The sequence below is a fragment of the Meles meles genome, chromosome 7 (genome assembly GCF_922984935.1).
Source record: "Meles meles chromosome 7, mMelMel3.1 paternal haplotype, whole genome shotgun sequence".
Lineage (NCBI taxonomy): Eukaryota > Metazoa > Chordata > Mammalia > Carnivora > Mustelidae > Meles > Meles meles.
In genome coordinates, this window is record NC_060072.1 from 128,169,111 (window position 1) to 128,192,429 (window position 23,319).

Here is a 23,319-nt window from a genome sequence, read left to right on the forward strand (position 1 = left end):
TCTCACTTTCTAAAGTGGCAGTATTTTTCTATTTTCAATAAAATTGGAATAAATGCATCAAACATGCTGGTAGATATGAAAGGGAACTATTTGAGAACTCCCAGGACCCCAAGACAAAAATCCCTCAATTTCAACAGCAATCTCGACTCACTGTTGTATTAGATATGACCAAAAATAAGCAGAAAGTTCCTGTTAAGACATTTATTAAAGTTAAGAAACAAATGACGATTCAGAAGACTCATGCACAGCTAGGTAGGAAATTTTGTGTTCGAGGGTGGGGCCAGGCCGCTCAGCGCCCCTCTCCTGGGATCATGCTGGCCAGTGGGGGAACCGGAAGAAAGTTGAAAGAACCCATCACCCAAGACAGCCTCGCCTAGTTGAAAGTGCAGGGGTTTTGGTGTCCAAGGGCTTTGAGCTGGAATCCTTCTCTGGTTCTCACTAGCATGTATCCTTGGATCTGTCATGTCACCTGGGAACCCGGTTTCCTCAGTCGTGAAACTGAGCTACTGTTCACTGACACTCCATTTCTAGGGAGAGTTACATGATACGGTGAGTACAGGGAGTGGATGCTGGCTCCGGTCATGGAGTTTTGAAAAGCACTCACTCAGCCGGAGCCAATGGCGTCTCCCAAGTACAGTGTCCTTGCTATCTGCGACAATGACCTTGGCTGTGAGACCATTACCTCATCCAAACCCATCACAAAAGAGTCTTTTTATAAGGACAGATGTCTGGTTTCTTTGCTGAGATCTGTATAGAATAAGATCACTGAGCTCAGCAAGGAATTTCTGACATCGAAATTCAACCTTTGAACAAAAACCACTCAAAGACGAAAAGTAGAATCATTAAACCATTTCCCAACCCCCATATGCTTATGACGATGGAGGTCCCTGCATGCTATGACTTTTTCTAATGTGCAACATCATCCCTCATGAAAAAAATATTATTAATGCATATCAGGCGAAACATAACCCTGATTCTTGCCCACAGCAGAGACATCTGTTAAGTACACTTGGAAATTTTGCCTGGGAGTTTGGATTTCAGTTGTGAATTTCAGATTTCTGAGCAGCATTCCTGATTCTTTTGTCAACCTCAAGGAGGAGGACTTGAAGCTTGTTAGGGTTCCACGGTGAAGCATCCTTGGAGAAGGGTGAGTGCTCCCTACCCAGCATACACAGACATGGAGGCTGAGAAATATTTCCCCCCAAAAGGGCTCTGTCCTAATCCCTGGAACCCATGAGTATATTCCCTGACGTGCTGAAAGGGACTTTGCAGATGTGATTTTGTAAAGATCTTGAGCTGGGAAGGATTATCCTGGATTATCCCAGGAAGCCCAGGGTAATCGCCAGGGTCCTTGCAAGAGAAGGAGACAGAGAATCGGCAGCCGAGAAGGAGATGGTGACCAAAGAAGCAGAGGTCAGAGGAATGGGATTGCTGGCTTTGAAGAGAGAGAAAGGGCCAGGGGCCAAGGGATGTGGCAGCTTCTAGAAGCTGAAAAAGGCAAGGAAACAGGCTCTGCCCTAGAGTCTCCCAAAGGAAGGCAGCCCCAAGGACAGCTTTTTCTCCTTGTGATACTCACTTTAGAACCTCTAACCTCCAGAACTGTTAAGATACTCAGTTTGTGTTGTTTTATTTATTTATTTTTTTTTTTATTTCTTCATTTGTTTGTTTATTTATTTAGAAAAATAACAAAGGCCTTGATTTAGGATCTCAGAATTGATACTCACTTTAGAACCTCTAACCTCCAGAACTGTTAAGATACTCAGTTTGTGTTGTTTTATTTATTTATTTTTTTTTTTATTTCTTCATTTGTTTGTTTATTTATTTAGAAAAATAACAAAGGCCTTGATTTAGGATCTCAGAATTGCAATTTGGGCAACGCAGATTCCAGCAGCAACCAGAAAAGTGTGTGTCACCTGTGTGGGGAAAGCAAGGGGTTTTTATGAGAAAGGGGGAGGGGGGCAATTACATGACTTGAATTAAAGAAAACAAAATTGCCAACTGGTACTACCAGGCTGAACAGCTTTTGGTTACACTTTGACGGACTGATCTGCTGTTGCTAATGAAGGAAACTACTTCTCATATGCATTCATTACTCTGCCTTTGGAAAGTCCACACTAACCCTGTTGACTCTAGGAACAATTTTTCCTAAAAGAATTGCTGTTTCTGGCCTAGTCCAAAGGTCTTTTTGCTGCATTCACAAGTTTATTAGCTATTGGTTTTAAAAAGAAAAATGGAGCTTTTGTCTAGAAATTTTATACAGTTCTACAGTGAGTGGAAAGGAAAATGACCAGATGAGAAAAGTATCTTACACTATCAAAGAGAATTAAATGGTGCCACTTGGCAGTACTGAGGGCCTATGTGAGATAAGGCAGGCAGGGGAGACCTGCCTGGCAGGAGAGGAGACTGAGGTTAAGTCCTGAATAGGAAACACTCTTTGCTCTAGGGAGTGGCATGTACTTGGAGTAACTTTCTACCAGGCTCCAGGTTCTGTGGGTCCCTCCTAGGGGTAGCCTTCCAAGCACTTCCTGGGCACTGCCCTCTTCACCTCACCCCACCCCACCCTTTCTATTTAAACATTTAAAACATTTGTATGACAACTGAGGAAATACACTGACTTGATGCTTGATGTTATTAAGGAATTACTGTTGACATTTTTTAGGTATGAAAGTTGTAATGTGGTTTTAATTACATTTTTAAAATCTTTTATTCCATGGAAAAAGACTGAAATATTTATAAATAAAATGACAGAAATCTGAGAGATGTTTCAAAATAATGTGGGACAGGGTATGGGGAAATAGATTGGAATAGAAATGAAGTAAGAGTGCCCATTTATCACTAATTATTGAAGCTGTATGATTGGTACATGAGAGGTTAATTATATTACTCTGTCTACTTGTGTATATTTGAAATCTGCAATAAAACTTTTTCTTTTTTTTTTTTTTTTAGTTTGTGTTGTTTTAAACCACTGAGTTGGTGGTTATTGGTCACAGCGGCCGTGGGCCTGGAATGTAAGCACATGGTATATAAAGTTGTCCCCAGTGGGTCTGTTGTGTGTGTGTATGTCGCAGTGAAGTAAGGGGGACTGTCGCCTGCGCTCATTTTTATTTTTCCAAAACAACGCAGAATGTGTTTCATGTTTTGGGTTAGCCCCACGATCACCTCTCCTCCACCGAGAAGGGAGAAGGTCAGCTGCTGCCAGGCATTATCCTCTCCAGCGGGGCGCTTGCTAAAGCAGAGCAAAACATTTTCATTTGAGAGAGAAGATCCTGGGGAGGTGAAGGGCTGGTTGGAAGTGTTCCTACTTTCCTTTATACGGCAAGAACTTTCATTTATTTTTATTCTGACCTTGCTTTCAACTATACGTCGTTCTCATATTCATCAGGAGCTGGGAAGCAGTCCGTGGGCATCCTGGGGTAGGTGCTGGGGAGGAGATACAAAGAGCAATCGCATGCTCTTTGTATTTTGTATTTGAGGGTTCCGGAGGGACCCTCTGTTGGCTGTTCCATTCCAAGAGTCCAGAGAGCAGCTCTGAGTCAAAACCTGCAGCCCTTCCCTGGGTCCCTGGGAGGAGGGAAAGCTTTGGCTGAAAGGCTGGATGCTCTTGTGGCCCAATACGACCTCCTCTTTCAGACCCCTGCCAGAACCGGAGCCCTGCTTCCCAGCCCCTGGCTCTGTGAGCTGAAGCCAGTTAGGGAACCTCTCTGTGCTCAGTTTTCCCATGTGGCAAATGGGTACAAATACACTAGCTTAGAGGATTGATGTGAAAATTAAAAGAAAAGTATAAAGAGCCTGGCACACAGTAAGCGTTCTGTGTTCAGCTATCATTATAATGGCTCTAATCTTAGGGAACATCAGAATTTTTAAACGGGGAATGCAGAGGCTCCAATTTTGCTATCTCTTTAACTGATTTATTTCTTTTTACAACCCCAACCCTGTCTGCTTTGTTACATAAATGAGCCAAAGGGGGCTCTGTGCCTTGGCTCGTGGGTTGCTTATTTCTTTGGGGGAGCTGAAACCTGTCAGCTCAAAAGTCAGTCGGCGCCAAATGCAAATTCTTACATATCCTATTGTTTTAAACATAGCCCCAAAGCAGATTTTTAGCCCTTTAAAGCCCGCCTGCGTTGCTTAACCCACGAATTTTGCCCACGGGTACAAGCCATAAGGGCCCCAACGTACTTCAGACCTTCGGGGATCTCTGACCCAGAAGCCCCAGGGGATGCCACAAAGGGACATCACGGAGACCCCTTTTCCAGTCACCTGGCTCCCTTGTCCTCCCCTGCCTTCTGAGTCGCACCCTTACGTGCCATAGCCTCTGGACAGGCTCCGACTGTGAGGAGCCTCCCCCCTGCATGCAAATCTGTCAGTCACTCAATAAGACTTCTGTGTGTCATTGCCATCTCCATCTTCTCTCTTTCCTTGATCATCCCCCAGATCCCTCAGACCCCCGCATTCTCTTTTCCAACTAACACCAACTCCCCGTAAAGGAACATTCAAGCACATTGCTGCTTCTCCCCCTCATAATAAGCTAAATAGAATCAAGGGACAGAAATGTAAATGTCTTAGTTTTCCATACAGTTGCCCAATTTGGGACATGAAGTGTTGGATATAGGAAGATTGTCAGGAATGCCAAATATCTCAAATTATTACATTCTTTCCATCACACCTTAAAAAAAAATCACACTGAGATTTTAGGCACATCTGTTGGTACTTTCCAAAATAAATCTAACCAAACGAGAAAAATGAAATTCAAATGTCTAAACCTAAGCTTAGAAATTCAGTAGGAAAGCCTCACTTCTCCGGAGCCAATTAAGTGGAGTTAGGACCCAAATGAACTGTTCTTTATGAAGGAGGAAAAATGTTTATATCAAACATAACAAATTGGATCTTTCAAAAAAAGGAAAATTCATAGTTCAATTATTTCTCTTTAGAATCTATCTGGTTCACAAGTGAGAATATTAAAATACTTCTGTGTTCTGTAATTTTAAAAAATGGGCAAATACACCGTTTTTTAGATGTTGTTTATCCCTAACACAATGACACTCCCCTAATTCCACTCTTTTGATCTTCCCTTTGAAAAGACTGTTTTTCTGTTGCATCTGTCATTCTTGTAGTGTTCTGAACTAATTAAATTGAACAGAAAGAAAAATTGAGATTATCTTGTCCCTTCCTTTGCCTTCCTGTTCCTCCACTTCCTGTTCCTCCACTTCCTGTTCCTCCACTGCTAGCCCAGTATTATAAGAAAGTGAACTTTTCTTGAAGACACCTTAGAAAACAATGTCTGTGATCTTGTCTGACATGTCTGATATTCCTCTCCAAAAGCTCTTCTTGTTATCCTATAATTTTGTATATTTGTAGCCAACATTATTTTTTTAAGATTTTATTTATGTATGAGAGAGAGAGAGAGAGGGAACAGAGGGAGAGAGAGAATCTCCAGCAGACTTTGCACTGAGCACAGAGCCCTACCCAGACAGCAATCCCAGACTCTGGGATCATGACCTGAGCTGAAATCAAGACTCAGACACTCAGCTGACTGGGCCACCCAGGTGCCCCAATAGCCAGCATCTTTCCGTAGCCCACTGTGCCCCCTACTCCGTATCCTCACTTTCCTCTTTACTCTGTTTATGTTCTGTGAACACTTGTATATATTCTCATCTCTGCTTCCTTCACCCTTGGTCCCATAGTTTTGGGAAATCCCAAGCCATGCAAAGTCTGACTTTCACTGACTCTGCTGTTGAATTTGAGCAGATAAACATGGCAGGGAAGAACCACAACTGGTTTCCTTGAAGTTCTTGACCACTAATACCAACCTGTCCTCAATACTGCCTATGAGTCCTACTTCCCTGATCAAGCCACTCAATCACTTCTGAGGTAATTCTTTCACACCTTCTTCCTTGTCCTCAGTCTCCAACATTTTCTTCCTTCTTACTCTCAGTTAAAGACCTTCCTTCTAATTTCCTCTGAGGGAATAGCAACTCTCCAAAAACACTTTTGTCCTTCTACCACCATTAAATCTACCCACTGGTCCTTAAATCCTCTGCCCTCCTTTCTGTTATAGTGGGTGAACCAACTGGGAGTCTGCCTCAGCTTGTACACGGGGTCCCATTCCCTCTAGTGCACCCAAGGACTTGGCTTCTACAGTTATCCAGGGTTGCCCTTGAAATATCTTTCTCCCCACCCCCTTAATACCTTCCTTTCAAGGGAAAACTTGCCTTATTCCCACCTCTTACTGCAACTGTGTTTTCACTTTTCTACTCTTTACTACAAAAAGTCTCCTTGAAAAAGTTCTCCCTCCTCACTGTATCGGGTTGCTTGCCTCCCTCTCTCGATCGAATTTATTTCATTCACACTTTGATCCAGTCCTTCCATTGAATTCAGTCTAGTCACAATCATCAGTGGCCCCCAGCTGATCACATCTGTGATCCCTTCTCAGTCTGCATCTTGACCTTGCGCTGGACTGGACCGGATGAATCCCTTCCTCTGTCTTGCAGAACGCCATCCTCTTCTAGTTTCCTCCCAGAGTCACTGGCTTCTCCTCCTCTTCCCACCTCTAAATGGTACAAGCCTGAGGAATCCATTTCCAAACCTCCTCTCTGTCTATTCATCTCTAGGAAATTCCCCTGAAACTCATGGTTCTAAAGATCATCTCTCTGTGTATAAACTGACTTGCAAGTTAATATCTCAACCCAACCCCCTTTTCTCAACTTTGGAATCCCATGCTAGATTGCCTACAGGATGTCTCTACGTTGATGCCCTATAAGCTTCTCAAAATTCATATCCCCCCAAAAGTACTTTTTTGTTTTCTCCTCCAAACCTGCATCTCCTTAAGTGTTCCCCTTTTCAGTAACTGGCTTGACCATTCAAACAGTTGCTAAGGCCTTGTCTGCCCTTCTTCCCAAACTGGGCTCATTCCTGGCTCTTCCCTTTTTCTTCAACACAACGTCAATTAATTCTGTTCCCTCTGCCTTTAAAACACAGCCGCTATGCAAACACTTGTCAAGATTTTCCCCCACTTTTGCCTTGGAGCAAGACCTCTCTCTCTTACCCGGACTGTTAACAACCTCTCTTTCTTACCTGGACTGTTAACAATAGTCTCAGAAACAGTTTCTCTGGACCCACACTAGTTCCTTGCATTCTCCACACAGCAGTGTGCCACTTTTGAACGTGTAAATCAAATTGTGTGTCCTTTACACAATATTCCAATGATCTCCCTTCACAATTAGAATAGACCTGAAGACCCGAAGTGCTGAAACCCCTGGTCACTCCCTGAGCTCCAGCACGGGTGGCTTCTTCCCATTCTTCCAATGGGCCAAGTGCCTTCTCTCTCTGTGCATTTGCCTGGATTTTTCTATCTCCAGATGGTCACTTGTTCCCTCCCCCCTTTATTCTGCTCAGAGTTCATTTTTCTAAGAGGGTGATCAACTTATATGTGAGAAAAAGTTCTGTCTTCACTCCCTCCCCCACTTAACCCAATGCCAAAAAATTGCATGTTGATACTTTTAATATTTGTTTCCATTTCCACTGTTAAGTAATATTTTATAATAAATATATAAAATATATTTTTATGTTTATGTTTTTAAATTGTAATTTATATATATTTTGCTTAAACCAGAAAACTCAGCATTAGACAAATATCTAATAAAATATCTTAATGGACATTTTTTTTTTAACTAACATACCAAAAAAATTTTTTTTAATTCTCCTTACCAACTCATTGATGCCCATCCTCTATTTTTTTTTTAAGATTTTATTTATTTGCTACAGAGAGAGAGAGAGAGATCACAAGTAGGCAGAGAGGCAGGCAGAGAGAGAGAGGAGGAAGCAGGCTCCCCACAGAGCAGAGAGCCCGATGTGGGGCTCGATCCCAGGACCCTGAGATCATGACCTGAGCCGAAGGCAGCGGCTTAACCCACTGAGCCACCCAGGTGCCCCCCATCCTCTATTTTTAAATGTAAACACTATTCTTTACCTTTTCTTCTTTTTTGCATTTATTTTTCTCTAAGGGGATTCATATCCCACTGTATTTGTTTTGTATATTATTCTTGATGCTTGGACTTTGGCCTGGTGTTTTCAATGTCAAGGGATAGTTAAGGGTGTATATTCATTTATTTAACCAAACTGCCAATATTGAAACCCTGTTAGGCAGTAAGAGCATAATCTGAAAAGGACTCAGCAGTAATAAAAACATCGATTTGTTTTTAGACTTGAGCTTAGTACGTAACAGAAAGTTCAGTAATCTGGGAGGATATTTCCATGAAAGTCTCAACAGATACTTAACAGAATCTCTACAACAATTGGCTTGAATGATACTTTCTTAATTTGTTTTTAAATGGAAAATTTTAGGTTTTGTGGAAGTATCTAAAGTCTTGCTTTGGAGAATATGTACAGAGTCTTTGCTCCCCAGTTGGCTACTTTCATCTGCTCTTGGCTGACATCCATTACATTGCCCCATTCATGTGGGGCGCCCACTAATCATCTTGATTTGAACGGGGCCTACCGGAGCACTCCTTTCATCTTCTGCAGCAATTAAGTTAATCAGGAAACAGTTTCATGTTAGGATAGAAAAGAAGAACACTACATGCTTTCCTTTGAGGATACGATAAAATAAAAAAGCTCCTTAAAACAATAAAACATAAAATGAACGCAAGGTGATATTAATACCAAACCTAGTAGTCTGTTTTTAGAGGGTTTGCAAAGTGATTTTGAGCATCTAATTTAGCGATGTTAGTAATATTTGATGTATTTCAGTTTCTCCTAAAATGCAGACAGACAGACGGTGTCCCTTTTTTCCACTTCTGCTCCTGTCTAATCCTCCCCAAAGCGACGTGAAAATGGCCAGCTGGATGCATGCCCCAAGGCAGTTAGTGTTTGACTATTTTGAGAGGACTTTTCTTACCATTCCTATGGGGCATCCTGATTGGATGGGGGAGCACGCCCAGTGTAGGCCTTCCAGTCCCAGGGAGGGTGGGGGGGGGGGGTCATGACAGTGGGAGAATTCACCCAAGGCAGATATAAAGAGATAAAAAGTTTATCAAACACTGCAAGGGAGCAGTGGACACAGGAGAACCTGTGTGGTGAGGGACCACACTTACAGGAGTGTGGGAGCAAGGGAACGCCTGGAATGTTCCCTTTTTGGTGATCTTAGCACCCACCCCTGGTCATCACTGGTCACTGAGAACCACTGGTTATTTCCAGGTGGCTCGCCTAATGAACCTGTTTACACAGCCTGTTTGCATTCAGCTTGGTGGGGGAGGTCACTGTGGGGGCCCTTTTACCTCTCCAGGTTGCCATGGCTCAAGCCTGTTGCCTTGATCTCCCTTTTTTTGAAGTTGTCCATTCTTTTTTTTTTTTTTAAGATTTGATTTATTCATTTGACAGACAGAGATCACAAGTAGGCAGAGAGGCAGGCAAGGGGGGAGGGGGGAGCCAGCTCCCTACCGAGGAGAGAGCCCAATGCGGGGCTCGATCCCAGGACCCTGGGATCATGACCCGAGCCAAAGGCAGAGGCTTTTAACCCACTGAGCCACCCAGGCGCTCCGAAGTTGTCCATTCTAAAATATATGAAGGCTGTGCAGCAAGCAGGAGCAATAGAAGAAAGTTTTTTGCTTTTGGACGAGCTGAAGACTTAAGGTTTCGGATATGCAGATACTCGTGACTCCTGGAGAACTATGCCATCATGGTTTATAAAAACAAATGAATAGGGGCACCTGGGTAGCTTAGTGGGTTAAGCCTCTGCCTTCGGCTCAGGTCATGATCCCAGGGTGCTGGGATGGAACCCCACATCGGACTCTCTGCTCAGCAAGGAGTCTGCTTCCCCCTCCCACCCCACCCCCGCCTGCCAGTCTGCCTACTTGCGATCTCTGTCTGTCAAATAAGTAAATAAAAAATCTTAAAAAAAACACACACACAACAAACAAAAAAATTGCAAATTGCTTTTGAGCCAGATGGCTTGTATCGTTGGCCTCCTCTGTGGACATTCCCCCACTCTGCTGGCTGAAGACCCAGGACTGCGCAGGTTTAAGCTTCAGTCCCCCCCAGGTCTGTTCTTTGGTGTGCATTCACAGAAGCTCCCCACCTCCTTCTCCCGGTCTCTGGACCATCTCCATGGTAGTGAGGTGCTGGGCAGAAATGCAGGCTAAGATAGGGTGGTCCTGTCCTATTCTTCTCTTTCACTGTCCTTCCAGCTTGTACTGGATCTGTGTTGAAGGAGCTACACACACAAAAAAATCAGTCTTAAGGTCACTATCATCTAAATCTGTATCAGAAGCTCATCAATAAGAAGCAATATTTCAGTGAAATTATTTTGAAGGACGCCAAGTCCATCACTATGCAAAGCTCTGCAGTCCCAGTGGCTGGGAGCAGGAACTTTGGAGTTCCGCGGACCTGGGTTCAAATCCTGCAGCTGCTGCTGACAGGAAAAACACAAGTCGTGTGTGGCCTGCGCCGAGGTGCCGAGGTCTGAAATCTCTTCCCTCATTCGTCTCCCAGGGATTAATCATAACTCTCCCTCCCTCGGAGCTGGTGTAAGGATTGAAGGAGTAGGGTTTTCTCAGCGCCAATGTCAAGAACTGTTAGTTCTTTTTCTGATTGTCATCGTCTCTGTTACTCGTGAGTTGGACCACATCTGTGAGGAGTCTGGTGTCTTGCCCGGCCCCTCCTCTCTGTCCGCACCCCCCATAGTCTTACTGAATGTGGTGTGGCTTGAGACCTGTACTTGCCAGTGAAGGTCAGGGCTAGGTGTCTCGCTTTAAACCCACTGTGGCATTTACCGTAAGGATGCCCTCAAGAGTGCTGTTTATCGCTGTCACACAATGTTCCTTTTTATGGGGACCTCCAGGAGAAGTTGGTGCCAGGCAGAGTCGCTCTTCTGAGCATTTGGGTTATTTTAAGCTTATGGACAGTAAATTATATAAATGACCAAGTTTCCCTCCTTGAGTTGACTGCTAGAAAGCTTCGAGCCAAATGTAAGCCTCATTTGTAGGAAGTGCATCGATTATTACGGGGTGCATTTTAAGCCTCATTTCTGCCTCCATTTTATTATTCTTTTTTTTTTCTCCTTTTATTTTATGCTCCTTAAGTGTTATTTGAAAATGTATTCTCGTAAATTAAATTATTTCTGAAGCAAGTTGGGGGATAGCTAGATAGCTAGATATAGATAGATCGGTAAAATAAGGTTCTAAGTAAATTAACCTGAAGCTATAACAACTTATAGTTTCAATATCTAAGAGAAATTTAATTTTTATAAAAAGAGACTTGTGGGGCGCCTGGGTGGCTCAGTGGGTTGAAGCCTCTGCCTTCGGCTCAGGTCACGATCCCGGGGTCCTGGGATCGAGCCCCGCGTCGGGCTCTCTGCTCAGTGGGGAGCCTGCTTCCTCCTCTCTCCTCTCTCTCTGCGTGCCTCTCTGCCTACTTGTGATCTGTCTGTCAAATAAATAAATAAAATCTAAAAAAAAAAAAAAAAAAGAGACTTGTTACATGAAGGTAAATTTTCCGATCAGTAAAATTTCAGACATTGCAAGAACAAGAAAGGAATAAGTCCAGGAGTGTGACTGTTTTGCAGAGAAATAAGGGTGATTTGGAAAACGAAGGGGAACCACGGAGCTCAAAACGTGTCTGTTGTGTGATTGATCTCATTAATCCACGAATCATTGTGTTCTACCAGGGTCAGCTCATAAACGTAATTTTGGCCTCTGATAGAGAGCAGAGGAAGACCTACGGGCTCGGGGTCAGACTCCGTGGTGGAAGCCCTGGTTCTGCCATTTCCTTGGGTAATTGACTTAACTTCCTTGTGCTTCCATTTCTTCGTTTCTAAAGTGGATAGAGATCAGTGCTTACCTCAGAGGGTTCACCGGAGAATCATGGGGAACCTGTGAAGTGTTAGCACAGTGACTGACACTTAGTAGGAGTCAGTGCCTCTCACCCATTCTTCTTCACCTTTTGCACTTGAGCCCGTGAATTTTGAAAAAGATGCCAATTGTCAATTTTGTAATGATTTGCATCGTAGGGTTAGTCACATCGTGGTCGGGCTCACGCTGGTGACAGTCTTCATGACAAATAACGATGCTAATAAGAAAAGAAAAAAATATATATGTATGGTTTATACACAGGTCGCAGAATTCCAGAATCTATCAGGAGCGTTTCCTGGACACCATGGAAAAAAAGGTGTGTTTCTCGTTCTTGGTCTTTCCAGACAAACTGGAAATCGGAATAGCTGCCACGGAGCATCTCATCCTATTACCGTGATAGCTGTGCTCATGGAACGTTACATTATGAACAGTGCACTTTGTCTTTTATCACCAAAGTGTCATTGTTTTCTTTCTTATATGTGTTGCATTTCCTCGTAGCTGTCATTAATGAAATGAACCGATCAAATCTATGTTCTGAAAAAAATTAGTGTAGGATGGAAAATTTTTAAACTCATAATATTCTAGACTTTTCTTCTCTCCTTCATCACTTCCTCTGACTTTCATAATAAAGACTTATTCATTGTCTCTTCTTCATGCCCAGCCAGCCTGTAACACAAGACCTAAAGTCTGGGGAGAGAGAGAGAGTGCTGGAGATGTCGAACAGAAGGGGTAGGGTTTTTGTTTGCTGGCTCTCTTTGTTCAAAATCTGAGAAATAGGCAAATTGGGGAAAATTGAAAGAAAATAAGTAGCAATAGAAATTAAGCAAATGTACCAAATATAAGACTGGGGATGTATATTGACAGACAGAGACTCAGGAGACTGAATGTCTGGGAGAGGAGTTTGTTTGTTTGTCTTTAAAGGTTTTTGTTTGTGTTGAAAAGTGAAGGCGGTCTTACAAGTGACTCTAGTGAAGAGAGAATTAGGGAGAGAGGCACCTATGTGGCTCAGCCGGTTGAGCAATGGACTCTTGATTTTGGCTCAGGTCATGATCTCTGGGTTGTACAATCAAGCCCCATGACCTCTATAAGCTCAGTGCAGAATCTGCTTGAGAGTCTCTCTCTCCCCCTATCCCTCCCTGTGCCCATGCTCTCTAAATGAATGAATGAATGAACGAACGAATGAATGAATGAAATCTTTAAAAAAAGAATTAGGGAGAAAAAGAGAGGAAATTCTTGGGTAGAGTTGCTGAGTTAGAGGATTCTCTGTTGTTTTCTTGGAGTTGTATATAATTAAAGATCAGCACTTGATTTTCAATCACTTTTTGTTGGATTGGATTTCTTTCGATATGACTGGGCTGTGAGAGACCTGGGATTTCCTGGAGTTGCATCGTTTTCTCATGATTTTAAATACAGTGTGTATGCTGACTCCAGAACCCAAGACTTACTGAAGTCAGTACACATTTCCTGATCACGTTGCATGGGACTGTTTTGTTTACTTCTGCTGCCCTGTGCATGTAAGTGGCAAATAACCCAGTAATGCCACTCATCACTGAGGAGAAACGCCTGGTTGTTGGTATGAAAAACAAGCAAACAAAAGAACCAACCAAACAAACAAAAAAACAAAAAGAATCTGGACACCCTAGTGAGAAAAAAAAAGAGAGAGAGAGAGAGAAAGGACTTTCAGTCTATAGAAGCTGGAATAAAACAGAGCAGGACTTTCGGGTGACAAGTAAATAGAGCTGGATGGACGAGACAGAGGGCCAAACAGAGACCCTGTTCAGGATTCTGAGACGTGAGGATCAACCGGGAATTGAAGTAGAGTGGAACTGACATGAAAATAAAGAATATCATGGATCGTGCTATTGGAGACTGACCTTCATTAGTGGATGGAAACATCCAGAATTGAGACACTTTGGGAACATGTATCTGTTCCACTGGGTTTCTTTTTCTGTTTTCCGTCCTTGTGCTTATCTACTTCTATTTCCTAACTGTCTCACGGATTTATCCACTTCTCTTCCCTTCCACCTCCTTGGTACAAGATACCATCATCTTTTACCTGGACGGTCACAGCAGCTTCTGAGCTGGTCTCTCTGCCCCCTCTCTGGCCCTCTCCCACTCTGCTTCAGCTCCACTACCAAAGTGATACACCCTTGATCCACTACTAAGTGACACACACTTGAGCTTGCCTCTTAACTGTATGAGTGGAATCCCACTGCTGTTAGTGTAAAGACGAGTCCTTCGCATGTCCTCATGATCTCGCAATTATCTACCTTTCTATCCCGTTCTATCCTGTCCTTGTCCCACTCTCCCTCTTCCTTTATCTTTTAGCTGCTTTGACTCAGCATTCTCTCTCCTACCACCAATACCTCCATAAATAACATTCCTCCATCTGGAACATGGCTGCCATATTGCCTCTCCCGCCTCATCTCTCATATATTTGGTTAACTCCTCCCCACACTTCCCACCTCAACTCAATGGCACTGCCTCAGAGAAGCCTTTTCCGACACCTCTAGTTCTAGAAGTTGCCTACTGCTATACGGTATCATAATAGTCTACTTTTTTTAAAGACCTAGGCAGTTCGCAGTTCTCTGTTTATGTGATCCTGATGCACCTTGTCTTTCCCTCTGGGTTTTAGTCTCTCTGTAGTCGAGGACCTTGGTGGTTGTACTTGTTCTTTTATCCCTAGTGCCTACCAGATTTAGGCCTGTATGGTAAGTAGTGCTCAACTGATATTGTTGACTGCATGAGATTGTTTATGAATATAGACATTTGGTCCTTTTGCTTTGTTTTGTTTTCATTGAAATCAGTGGAGAACTTCTTGGTGCACTTAAGAACACTAGGTTCTGAGCGGTTGCCTTCATGACAACGTGCAGTGGAGGAATAGTTCAGTGGGTATATGGGCTGGAATGTCCGTGAGGGGAGGGAAGACACAGTCACCAAAAAAGCCATCAACACTCAAGCCAGAAGCAGCCGGGATAGGGAGGCTTGGGCTCTCCTACAGAAGGCTTCTCCAGGGGCACCTGGGCTCAGTGGGTTAAGCCTCTGTCTTAGGCTCAGGTCATGGTATCAGGGTCCTGGGATCGAGCCCTGCATCGGGATCTCTGCTAAGCTGGGAGCCTTCTTCCCCCTCTCTCTCTGCTTGCTGCTCTGCTTACCTATGATCTCTCTCTCCGTGTCAAATAAATAAATAAATAAAAATTAAGAAAAAAGAAGGCTTCTCCAGATCTGGTTTTAGTCTTCAGTATCAAGGAGTTTTCTTCCCAAAAGAAGCATTTCCTCCTCTTCTTTTTTTTAGAAGACTTCCCTCTTCTTTTGCGTGTGTTTAACATCCACTGTGTACTTTTTCCCCTCCGAACTAATAGTAATGTAGAAAGGGAAGAATAAATTAAGATGAATTCTCAAACTTTATAAAGACTTCCTAGATAGAAATATCTTGGGCTTCTGAAAAAAAATACCTGGCCTCAACATCATTTATCCACAGTTATTTTTAATTTGTTGCTTTCGTCTTCTACCTCTCATTATCACTTTTAATATTTTACTTGGATATGTGTTGCATGATAACAAAATAGCTAATCTAACCATTCATTAGATTTGTGATTTAGCTGAGAGAACCAAACAGCTAGGGGTTTTTTTGTTGATGTTTGTTTGTTTAAGATTTTATTTATTTATTTGACAGAAAGAGAGGGAATACAAGCAGGGGGAGTGGGAGAAGGAGAAGCAGGCTTCCCACTGAGTGGGGAGCCCAATGCGGGCTTGATCCCAGGACCCCAGGATCCTGACCTGAGCTGAAAGCAGACACTTAATGACTGAACCACCCAGGTGCCCACAAACAACTAGTTTTATTGACGTTACCTGATTTGATTTTTCAGTAGAGACACATTTGTTGTAGACAATTACAAAAGTTCAAAAGCTATAGATTTCTTACTAATATTGCACTTTTGACTAGTTTTTAAAGCTAAACAGTCTGGAGAATTTCCCCCCCTCTTTATTTTTTTAAAGGTTTTATTTACTTATTTGACAGAGCCAGAGAGCGTGGGGTGGTAGTGGTGGGGGGGTTATGGCAGAGGCAGAGGAATAAGTAGGCTCCCCATGGAGTAGCGACCCCAGTGCAGGACTTGAGCCCAGGACTGTGGGATCATGACCTGAGCTGAAGGCAGACCCTTAAGCAATTGAGCCATCCAAGTGCCCTTTTTCCTATCTTTTTTTTTTTTTTTTAAAGATTTTATTTATTTATTTGACAGACAGAGATCACAAGTAGGCAGAGAAGCAGGCAGAGAGAGGAGGAAGCAGGCTCGCTGCTGAGCAGAGAGCCCGATGCGGGACTCGATCCCAGGACCCTGAGATCATGACCTGAGCCGAAGGCAGCGGCTTAACCCACTGAGCCACCCAGGCGCCCTTTTTCCTATCTTTTAAATAAAATAACAGGTAACTTCACATTTAAAGACTTTGCCGATTTTTTTTAAAGATTTTATTTATTTATTTACAGAGAGAGATCACAAGTAGGCAGAGAGGCAGACAGAGCGGGGGTGGGGGGAGCGGGCTCCCTGCTGAGCAGAGGGCCCGATGCGGGGCTTGATGCCACGACCCTGGAACCCTGGGACCATGACCTGAGCAAAGGCAGAGTCTTTAACCCACTAAGCCACCCAGGCGCCCCCTAAATTTTGCTGATTCTGTATGTCCTGTGAGATAAAGTCTAAAGTCCTTGCTCTGGTGTTCAAAGTACTTCGCAGTCTGGTCCTATCCCATTCTCAGACCACTCCTCCACCTCTTCCCCAGTCTTAGGTTCTGTGAATTAATCATTCATTCCAGAAACATTTTGAGGTACTTTTGAAATACACACTTGGTGGGAGGTCTGGGTGGCTCCATTGTTGAAGCCTCCAACTCTTGATTTCAGCTCAAGTCATGATCTCAGGGTTGTGGGATCGAGCCCCCCATGCTGGGCATGAAGCCTACCTAAGATTCTCGCTCCCTCTCCCTCTACCCCTCCCCCGGATCGTGCACATGCGCTCTCTCTCTCTCTCTCTCTCTCAAAGAAAAGAAAACTGAGGTAAAATTAAAAGTGACTTCAGTATATAGGAGTTTATTTCTCTTTCATGTTATAGTCTGAATATAAACAACAGAGGGACTGAGGCACTTTCTGTCCCGTTGCTCTGTTCTCCCAAACATTCAGCTTCCTCCTCAGTTGAAATAGCATTTAAATGGGGAGTGGCTTTGAAGTGGTTCTATCTGTCCACACTATGTCTACAGTCAGGGCAGCAAAAAAGGGAAAAGAGCACGGGAAAGGCATGCTGAATTCCCTCTAAGGATAGGACTAAGACGCCGGCATATGTCCCTTCCTCCTATACTGTGGAACAGAAGCTGGTCACGGGGCCATACCAAGTTGCAAGGGAGCCTGGGATATCTCTCCTAACCCCGCAGCCACAGGTCCATCTCTGCCATTCTTAATGAAGTAAAGAAGGGATAATGAGGGAACGGCTTAATGAGGGAAGTGAATCTTTGTCACACCTACTACGTGTCCATCACTGCACTAAATGCCAAGGGTATAGATGAGCGAGGCCTGGATTTGGGGGAGAATGCAGTTTAGTTTGAGGGACTTTGGGTTCTCGGAATAGATCACAAATATTTAATCTATTTATGTTTTCTTTACATTCTATACAAATAGAATGTATTGTGTATATGTTCTGCATATAATTTTCTATGCTTTTGCATCTGCTGTCCCATTGCCTAGAATGCTTTCTGCCCCAACTTTCCACTGGGTGCAATTCTACCTACCCATTCTGAGAAGACTAGCCCAAGCTCCCACGTTCACGAAGCCTTTAGCACTCCTTCCAGGATAGGTAGGAGTTGCATCACTGGTACCCCCATAGAACTCAACCTCCATTTTCTCTCTCCTCTGTTTTGTTATAAGTCCCTAGAGATAGAGATATAGTCCCTAGAGATAGAGATAGATAGAGATAGGCTATATTTTATTCATTTCGTATTTCGAGCCCCTAACATCGTGTCAAGCCAATAGAAGGGGCTTGATAAATGTTTGCTGAATCAAATTGGTGCTAGGCATCCTTTCATAGATTCTTGAATGGCGGGAGGGGGGCGGGGATCTCTAACGAACGGAGATCTCTCTCCTTTTGTGCATAATAATATCAGAGTTAATAAAAAGTTAAGTGAATTCCAAATCTAATTCAGAATGATAGAAGACATCATATCTCCCAACATTTTCATCTTATTCTTTGAGTTAATTTTAACGCTTCATTTTTATTCAGTTATTCTAGCAAATGTGTCCTGGATGAGACTGACTAAGGGCCTTCAAGAAAAAGCCTACATTTGAATTACATGTTCTCTTATATCACTTACTTATACTTCTCACTAAAGTTTCCTCAGAAAATCGAATTACTATCCTACCTACTGGAGATATCTCGGACGGTCCAGGAGGCACTGAGGCTTCTTTTCCCAGTTTTTCCTTCACGAGCAGATTTGCAATGCAATTTAGAAATTTTGTTTTATTCTAGGTTTCTGATGCAATCACAAAGGTAACCTTATTATCTACAATTTATTCTTTTATTTCCGTTTGGGGCCTTCGAATACATGGAGAGTTAATTGGTATATGATAAAGCCATAGAATTTTCACAGACTGTTTCAAGGGCATAAATCACGAGGTGTAGTAACACTATTGCCTGTGTTACTTATAGACAAAATACTGACCGTGTGGCACCTTATTTTTTTAGCGAAATGCGAACATTGACCTAAAGCAGGGTTTGTTTGGTTTCTTTAATCTCTAATAGCCTCCTGGACTATTAAAAATAACAGAGATTTGTTACTGTAAATCATAGGTTTTAAGGAAATCTTGGTGCAGTGTTGACCTTCTCATAGGCTTGCACTTTCTAGGGGCCTAATGGGCATGATGGCGAGTGACCTTCGTCTGTGACGTGAAATAGTTAACCTCCTTCTCAAGTGGCGACAGTATGTGGAGTGGCTGGGACATGGGAACACATTTGGATCAACAGCTGTGGCACACTAAAAGGCTATATGAATCCCTGCTCACTAGAATGGGGGAATACCAGACAAATTAATAGTTTTATCCCCAAATACCTATTAATAATTCGTCTTTTCAGGTGTGACAGGCACAAAAGCCTTTTAGGAAGAATGTGATGATCAGCTCAGCCTCTGGGAGCCCCTGTCTGTAGAGAAGGATGCAAATTATAGCTTGCAAGGACCCTTCATTTGCAAACTTGTGCTCGGAAGGCAGCCTCATCTAGTTTCTCGTATCTAAATTATAGGTGAAACATCCTCTAATTAATTATATTATCTAATTAATCCTACCTGACTCTGATCAGATTTGCTCACTGGGGTTCTGTTGAGTTAATGTGCTTTTCACGTTGGAAATGAACACTTGTCGGGGAGCGAACGGGAGGAGCGGACCTGCTTTGCTGCGGCGGGCGAGTGGTCCCGAGACCACTCCGGAGATCTCTCCTGACAATCCACGAGAGACGCGCACTGCGAGACACAGCGTCTGGCAGTTCGGAGGGCGGTTCTGTAGTCCCAGGAATCCAGAGTGAATTAAAGTCTAGACCCTAGGATCTTTCAGGATCAAGGGAAGAGGGAGAAACTGCAGATCAGATATGCCCCAAGCGTGACAGAGGTAACAGGGAAGCACGCAGCAAGGATGCTGTCGCTGGTCTGAAGCCTTGTGAGGGAGGAGGTAATGGTAGAGCCGTGGCGGGCGGGGGTGGGGTGGGGGGGTTGTGCTCAGAAGCAGGGACATCAACAGCATCAGGAGTAGGCCTCCTCTTGTAAAAAGCAGGATACTGCAGGCTCCTGAAAGGCGAGATTCTCTGATGTTTGCCCATCTCCCGAGTGGAGAGTGGCTACTGTAAAAATGTGGCCAGGAAACTCTCCTGATCTGGACAGTCACCACTGTATGCCTGTGCTAGTTCTCTCAGGAAAATAAATTCTGCTCTCGGTAGATCTCTGGTCCGTAGACAACTTCCCTGAAGAAGATCTCAAATTACCCGGAAAAGGGGGAAAAAAAAATAAAAACAGGGAAAACAAAGTTTTGGCATGCTGGCAGGAGCTGGTGGTGTTTTTTTTAGAAACTACCTAGGAGGCAGAAGCTAAGTGCCGATGTGCCCATGCCTCTTACCTGGGAGTGCAAGGTGGGGAGCAATGGACAGTGGCTCTGATGAGACGAGAAGGCACAGTGCAGCTGGGTGAAGCCACACGCTGACTGCGTTCTGTACGGCTCTTCATGCAGTGCTGTGGGCTGGTGCATCGTCGGCGAGTGCGGGTGTCCTATGTAAGTTTCTCTGTAAGTTTCTATGCTTGTAGACTCGCAGCGAGGGGCTGAAAATACGATTCGTGGCTGTCTGGTGCATGTTGCCTCTTTCAGACGTTTGTCATCCCTATGCTGAAGATCAGCCAGAGAATCAGTCATTTGTCCTACGAGTTTTCGAGGCACCTGAGGTAGAGGAGATGCTGAGATTTTTTCCGGAGATTTTTTTTTTTTTTAAATAGATCTCTAGTGCTGTGACTTTGATAACATTGGAAATAACTTGCACGGGGTTGGGGGGGGGAGTTGTTTGACAAGACCATTGTCTCGGAGATCTCTTATCAGTTCAGACCAGTTGATACTCTCTTTCACCTAAAGGAGTCCTGTTTTCCTGTTTGAATTGTGGCAGGAAAAGAATCTCTTTCAGAGGGAAATGCCATGGAGCTGGTGATATTCAAGCTAGGCACGGAGGCTACTGCTAAATCCTATTTCGAACGGCTCTGGAGAAAGAGTAGATGATAATCGCTTGATGGATGACACAGCTGTTGCAGTCACGCCAGCACTGACAGCAGCTTTATCATCCTCTGACTGCTTCGCTGAAATAAGCCTTATTTCACGGACCTGCCGTGGTTTGCAAAATGGCTGTCTGAGTATTATTAAATTCTGCAAGGAAGGCTTGCACACACGCTGAAGTATCACTACTTAAAATGATCGGATGCTAATTGGCATCTGCTGGGCTGCACCGCTCGCTAGCCAACAAGCTCCCGAGGAAGCGCTGGCTTTATTTTCCGGCTCCTTTTGCAAACGGCTGCTTCATTTTCCGGGGCTGATGCGAACGAGAACGAGAGGTTTACGCAGGCTGGTCAAATTGCGGTGCTGAAGCCGGTTTGAGATTCCTGGCTGCAAAACACCCGGAAACTCTACAAAGGGAGCTAATCGGTGCTTTAAGGGTATAATGTAAAGAAAGCCGTGACCTTGGAAAATTGGAAAGATATACATGCCGCTTCCAGGACAAACAAGGTCAAAATCGGATATGATCTCAATAATAAAGTTGAGGACTGGGAGTTGGAGGGAGGGGAAGGGATATCGACATTCCCATCCGATCTTGAAGGTAATGTTCAATGTTATTAAATAGCTAAGAGCCTAAGAAGCCCCTGTCATTTGAAGAGTTTTGTGATTATTATGTATACGGTGCCGTTTTCCTTTCGAATGCAACAGTTGACATGTAAGGAGGAGATGGAGTAGTGAGGTAGCCAGCAAAGATTTTGAAAGACGACATCTGCAGAAAGAGATGCAGCTTCTCTTTTTTTTTTTTTCAATAGAAAAATTAATTGCTTCTTAACAGGAATTGGGGGGAAAGTGTTAGAAAGTTTTCAAAGTATAAAATTACCCACATAGAGAACATCTTAAACTAAAAGGAATTTGGAATTAAAAACCCATATGTTTATAGAGTAATGAAGGCCGACAGTTCCATAGCTGTACGGATTTCTGTTTGCTCATCTAACGAATTAGAAGAAATCTGCGGTAATGTGGTTTCCAACAGAAGAATTATGAAATAAGGCCTCAAGGTAATAATCTTTACCCTACTTGGTTTTGCCCTTTTCCTGACCTTGAACATGTAAATAAATGGAAGAGACAGCACCCTCTGTGTTTTTTGGAGTGTTAACTTTTAGTTTAGGAGATTTGACTCATTTGCTCATTCTCAAACCTTTTTCATCCCCCATGCATTTTGGTTAAGGGACCACAAAACATACAGCACAACTATATTTTAAAGGTAAAATAAATTTACACCTTGGTCGCTAGAAATAAATTTTCCTTTTATTTTAGAACATTTATCTCTTGGGAACTCTAACGTATCACCCACCTGCTGCTGTTTTAGCCTCTTCGCTGTGGCGGATTCGTGTATGGACTGCAATTTTCTTCAGAGGTAGCCAGCCCAGTACTATAGGCCTGTACAATCTGAACATACTTCATTTCCTTGGAGGAAAATATCCTCCTGTGAGATCCCTAATGGGCCTATAAAGCAGATGTCCTGTGGAGTCTAGAAGCTGCTCGCTGAATAATCGGGGAGACAGCAGGGCAAAGGGCAGCCCAAACCTGTGTATGGTACCAGTGATCGAAGCCTTGTCCATTAAATGTCCATTATGTCCTGGTGTCCTTTCTCCAGTCATGGCTCATTTCAGAGGGTGATGACCTGGACCATGCCAGTACTGAATTCCAACTGAGACTTGGGAACTTTAAGTGCGTATAAATAAAAATATATGTATATGAGTTCTAACATACAAATCAGTTGATGTGTGTGTGTGTGTGTGTGTGTGAGTCCTCCCCTAGTTCTTCTAATCTATTTTTTAATATGACAGCTTTCTTAAGGATTCCTCCTACTCCAACATTGTCTCAGGAAGAGTATGAAAGTTATGTGGGTTTTTGAATAAAGTTATGTACATATGCCATAGTTCCTCATTTCTAGGTTTTCATCTTCCACAGCTGTCCCCTTGATTAGAGTCCCTCCCCTAATTTGCATAATGCTGCCTCCATATTCAAAAATATTCTGTGAGCGGCACCTCCCCTATGGGCTGTGGCCCTTTTCCTTTTCTGTAAGGCCCCGTGCATAAGCCTCTGTCTTTGGCATTCTTCTTTGAATGCAAGATCTAACCTCCATTGTTTGGTTTACACCTAGTGATCATTCTTCTCGAACCCTGCTTCGTGTGTCAGAAGAAGTTCCTATTTTTATCTAAACTGTCTTGCTATTTTTATCATATTGAATGACATGAAAACCTATCAGCTGAATAAATACTCTTAAGCTTAAAAGGCTTTATAAGCATAGTAAGCCCCGGGCGCACCCCTGCGCGGCACTTCTAGAACACTGACACTTGCATTCCTTGGGGAACAGAGATTGATAGGAACTCTTTTCAGTAAACTTGCTGTTGAAGTATAAGCGTCCCCCCAGAGAAGCGCAAAAATCATGTGCCCATCTTGTTTTTTGTTTTTGTTTTTTAAGATTTATTTATCTATTTTGAGAGAGAGAGAGCAATAGGGAGAGCACAGGGGAAGGGGCAGAGAGAGAGAATCTCAAGCAGACTGCTGAGCCCTACCCATGGCTCATTCTCACAACCCTGAGGTCATGACCCGTGCTGAAATCAAGAGTCAGACGCTTAACAGACCGACTGAGCCACCCAGTGCCCCATAAGTATCAACAGTGACAAAAATTCACAG

The 23,319-nt window shown here is 43.4% G+C and overlaps 1 protein-coding gene across 5 annotated transcripts in view; it reads left to right on the forward strand.

The window, feature by feature from the left end:
* CACNB2 (calcium voltage-gated channel auxiliary subunit beta 2) overlaps positions 1-23,319 on the forward strand; it is a 387,082-nt gene that overhangs the window by 105,174 nt on the left and 258,589 nt on the right. Inside the window, exon 1 of one of the 5 annotated variants that reach the window (XM_046011566.1) lies at positions 20,084-20,133. The exons of the other annotated variants lie outside the window; for them this stretch is intronic. Within the exon in view, the coding sequence (XP_045867522.1) occupies positions 20,086-20,133 (48 nt within the window). The 5' untranslated portion in view covers positions 20,084-20,085. Of the gene's footprint in view, positions 1-20,083; positions 20,134-23,319 lie in introns of those variants that run through there. 5 annotated transcript variants of the gene reach the window in all.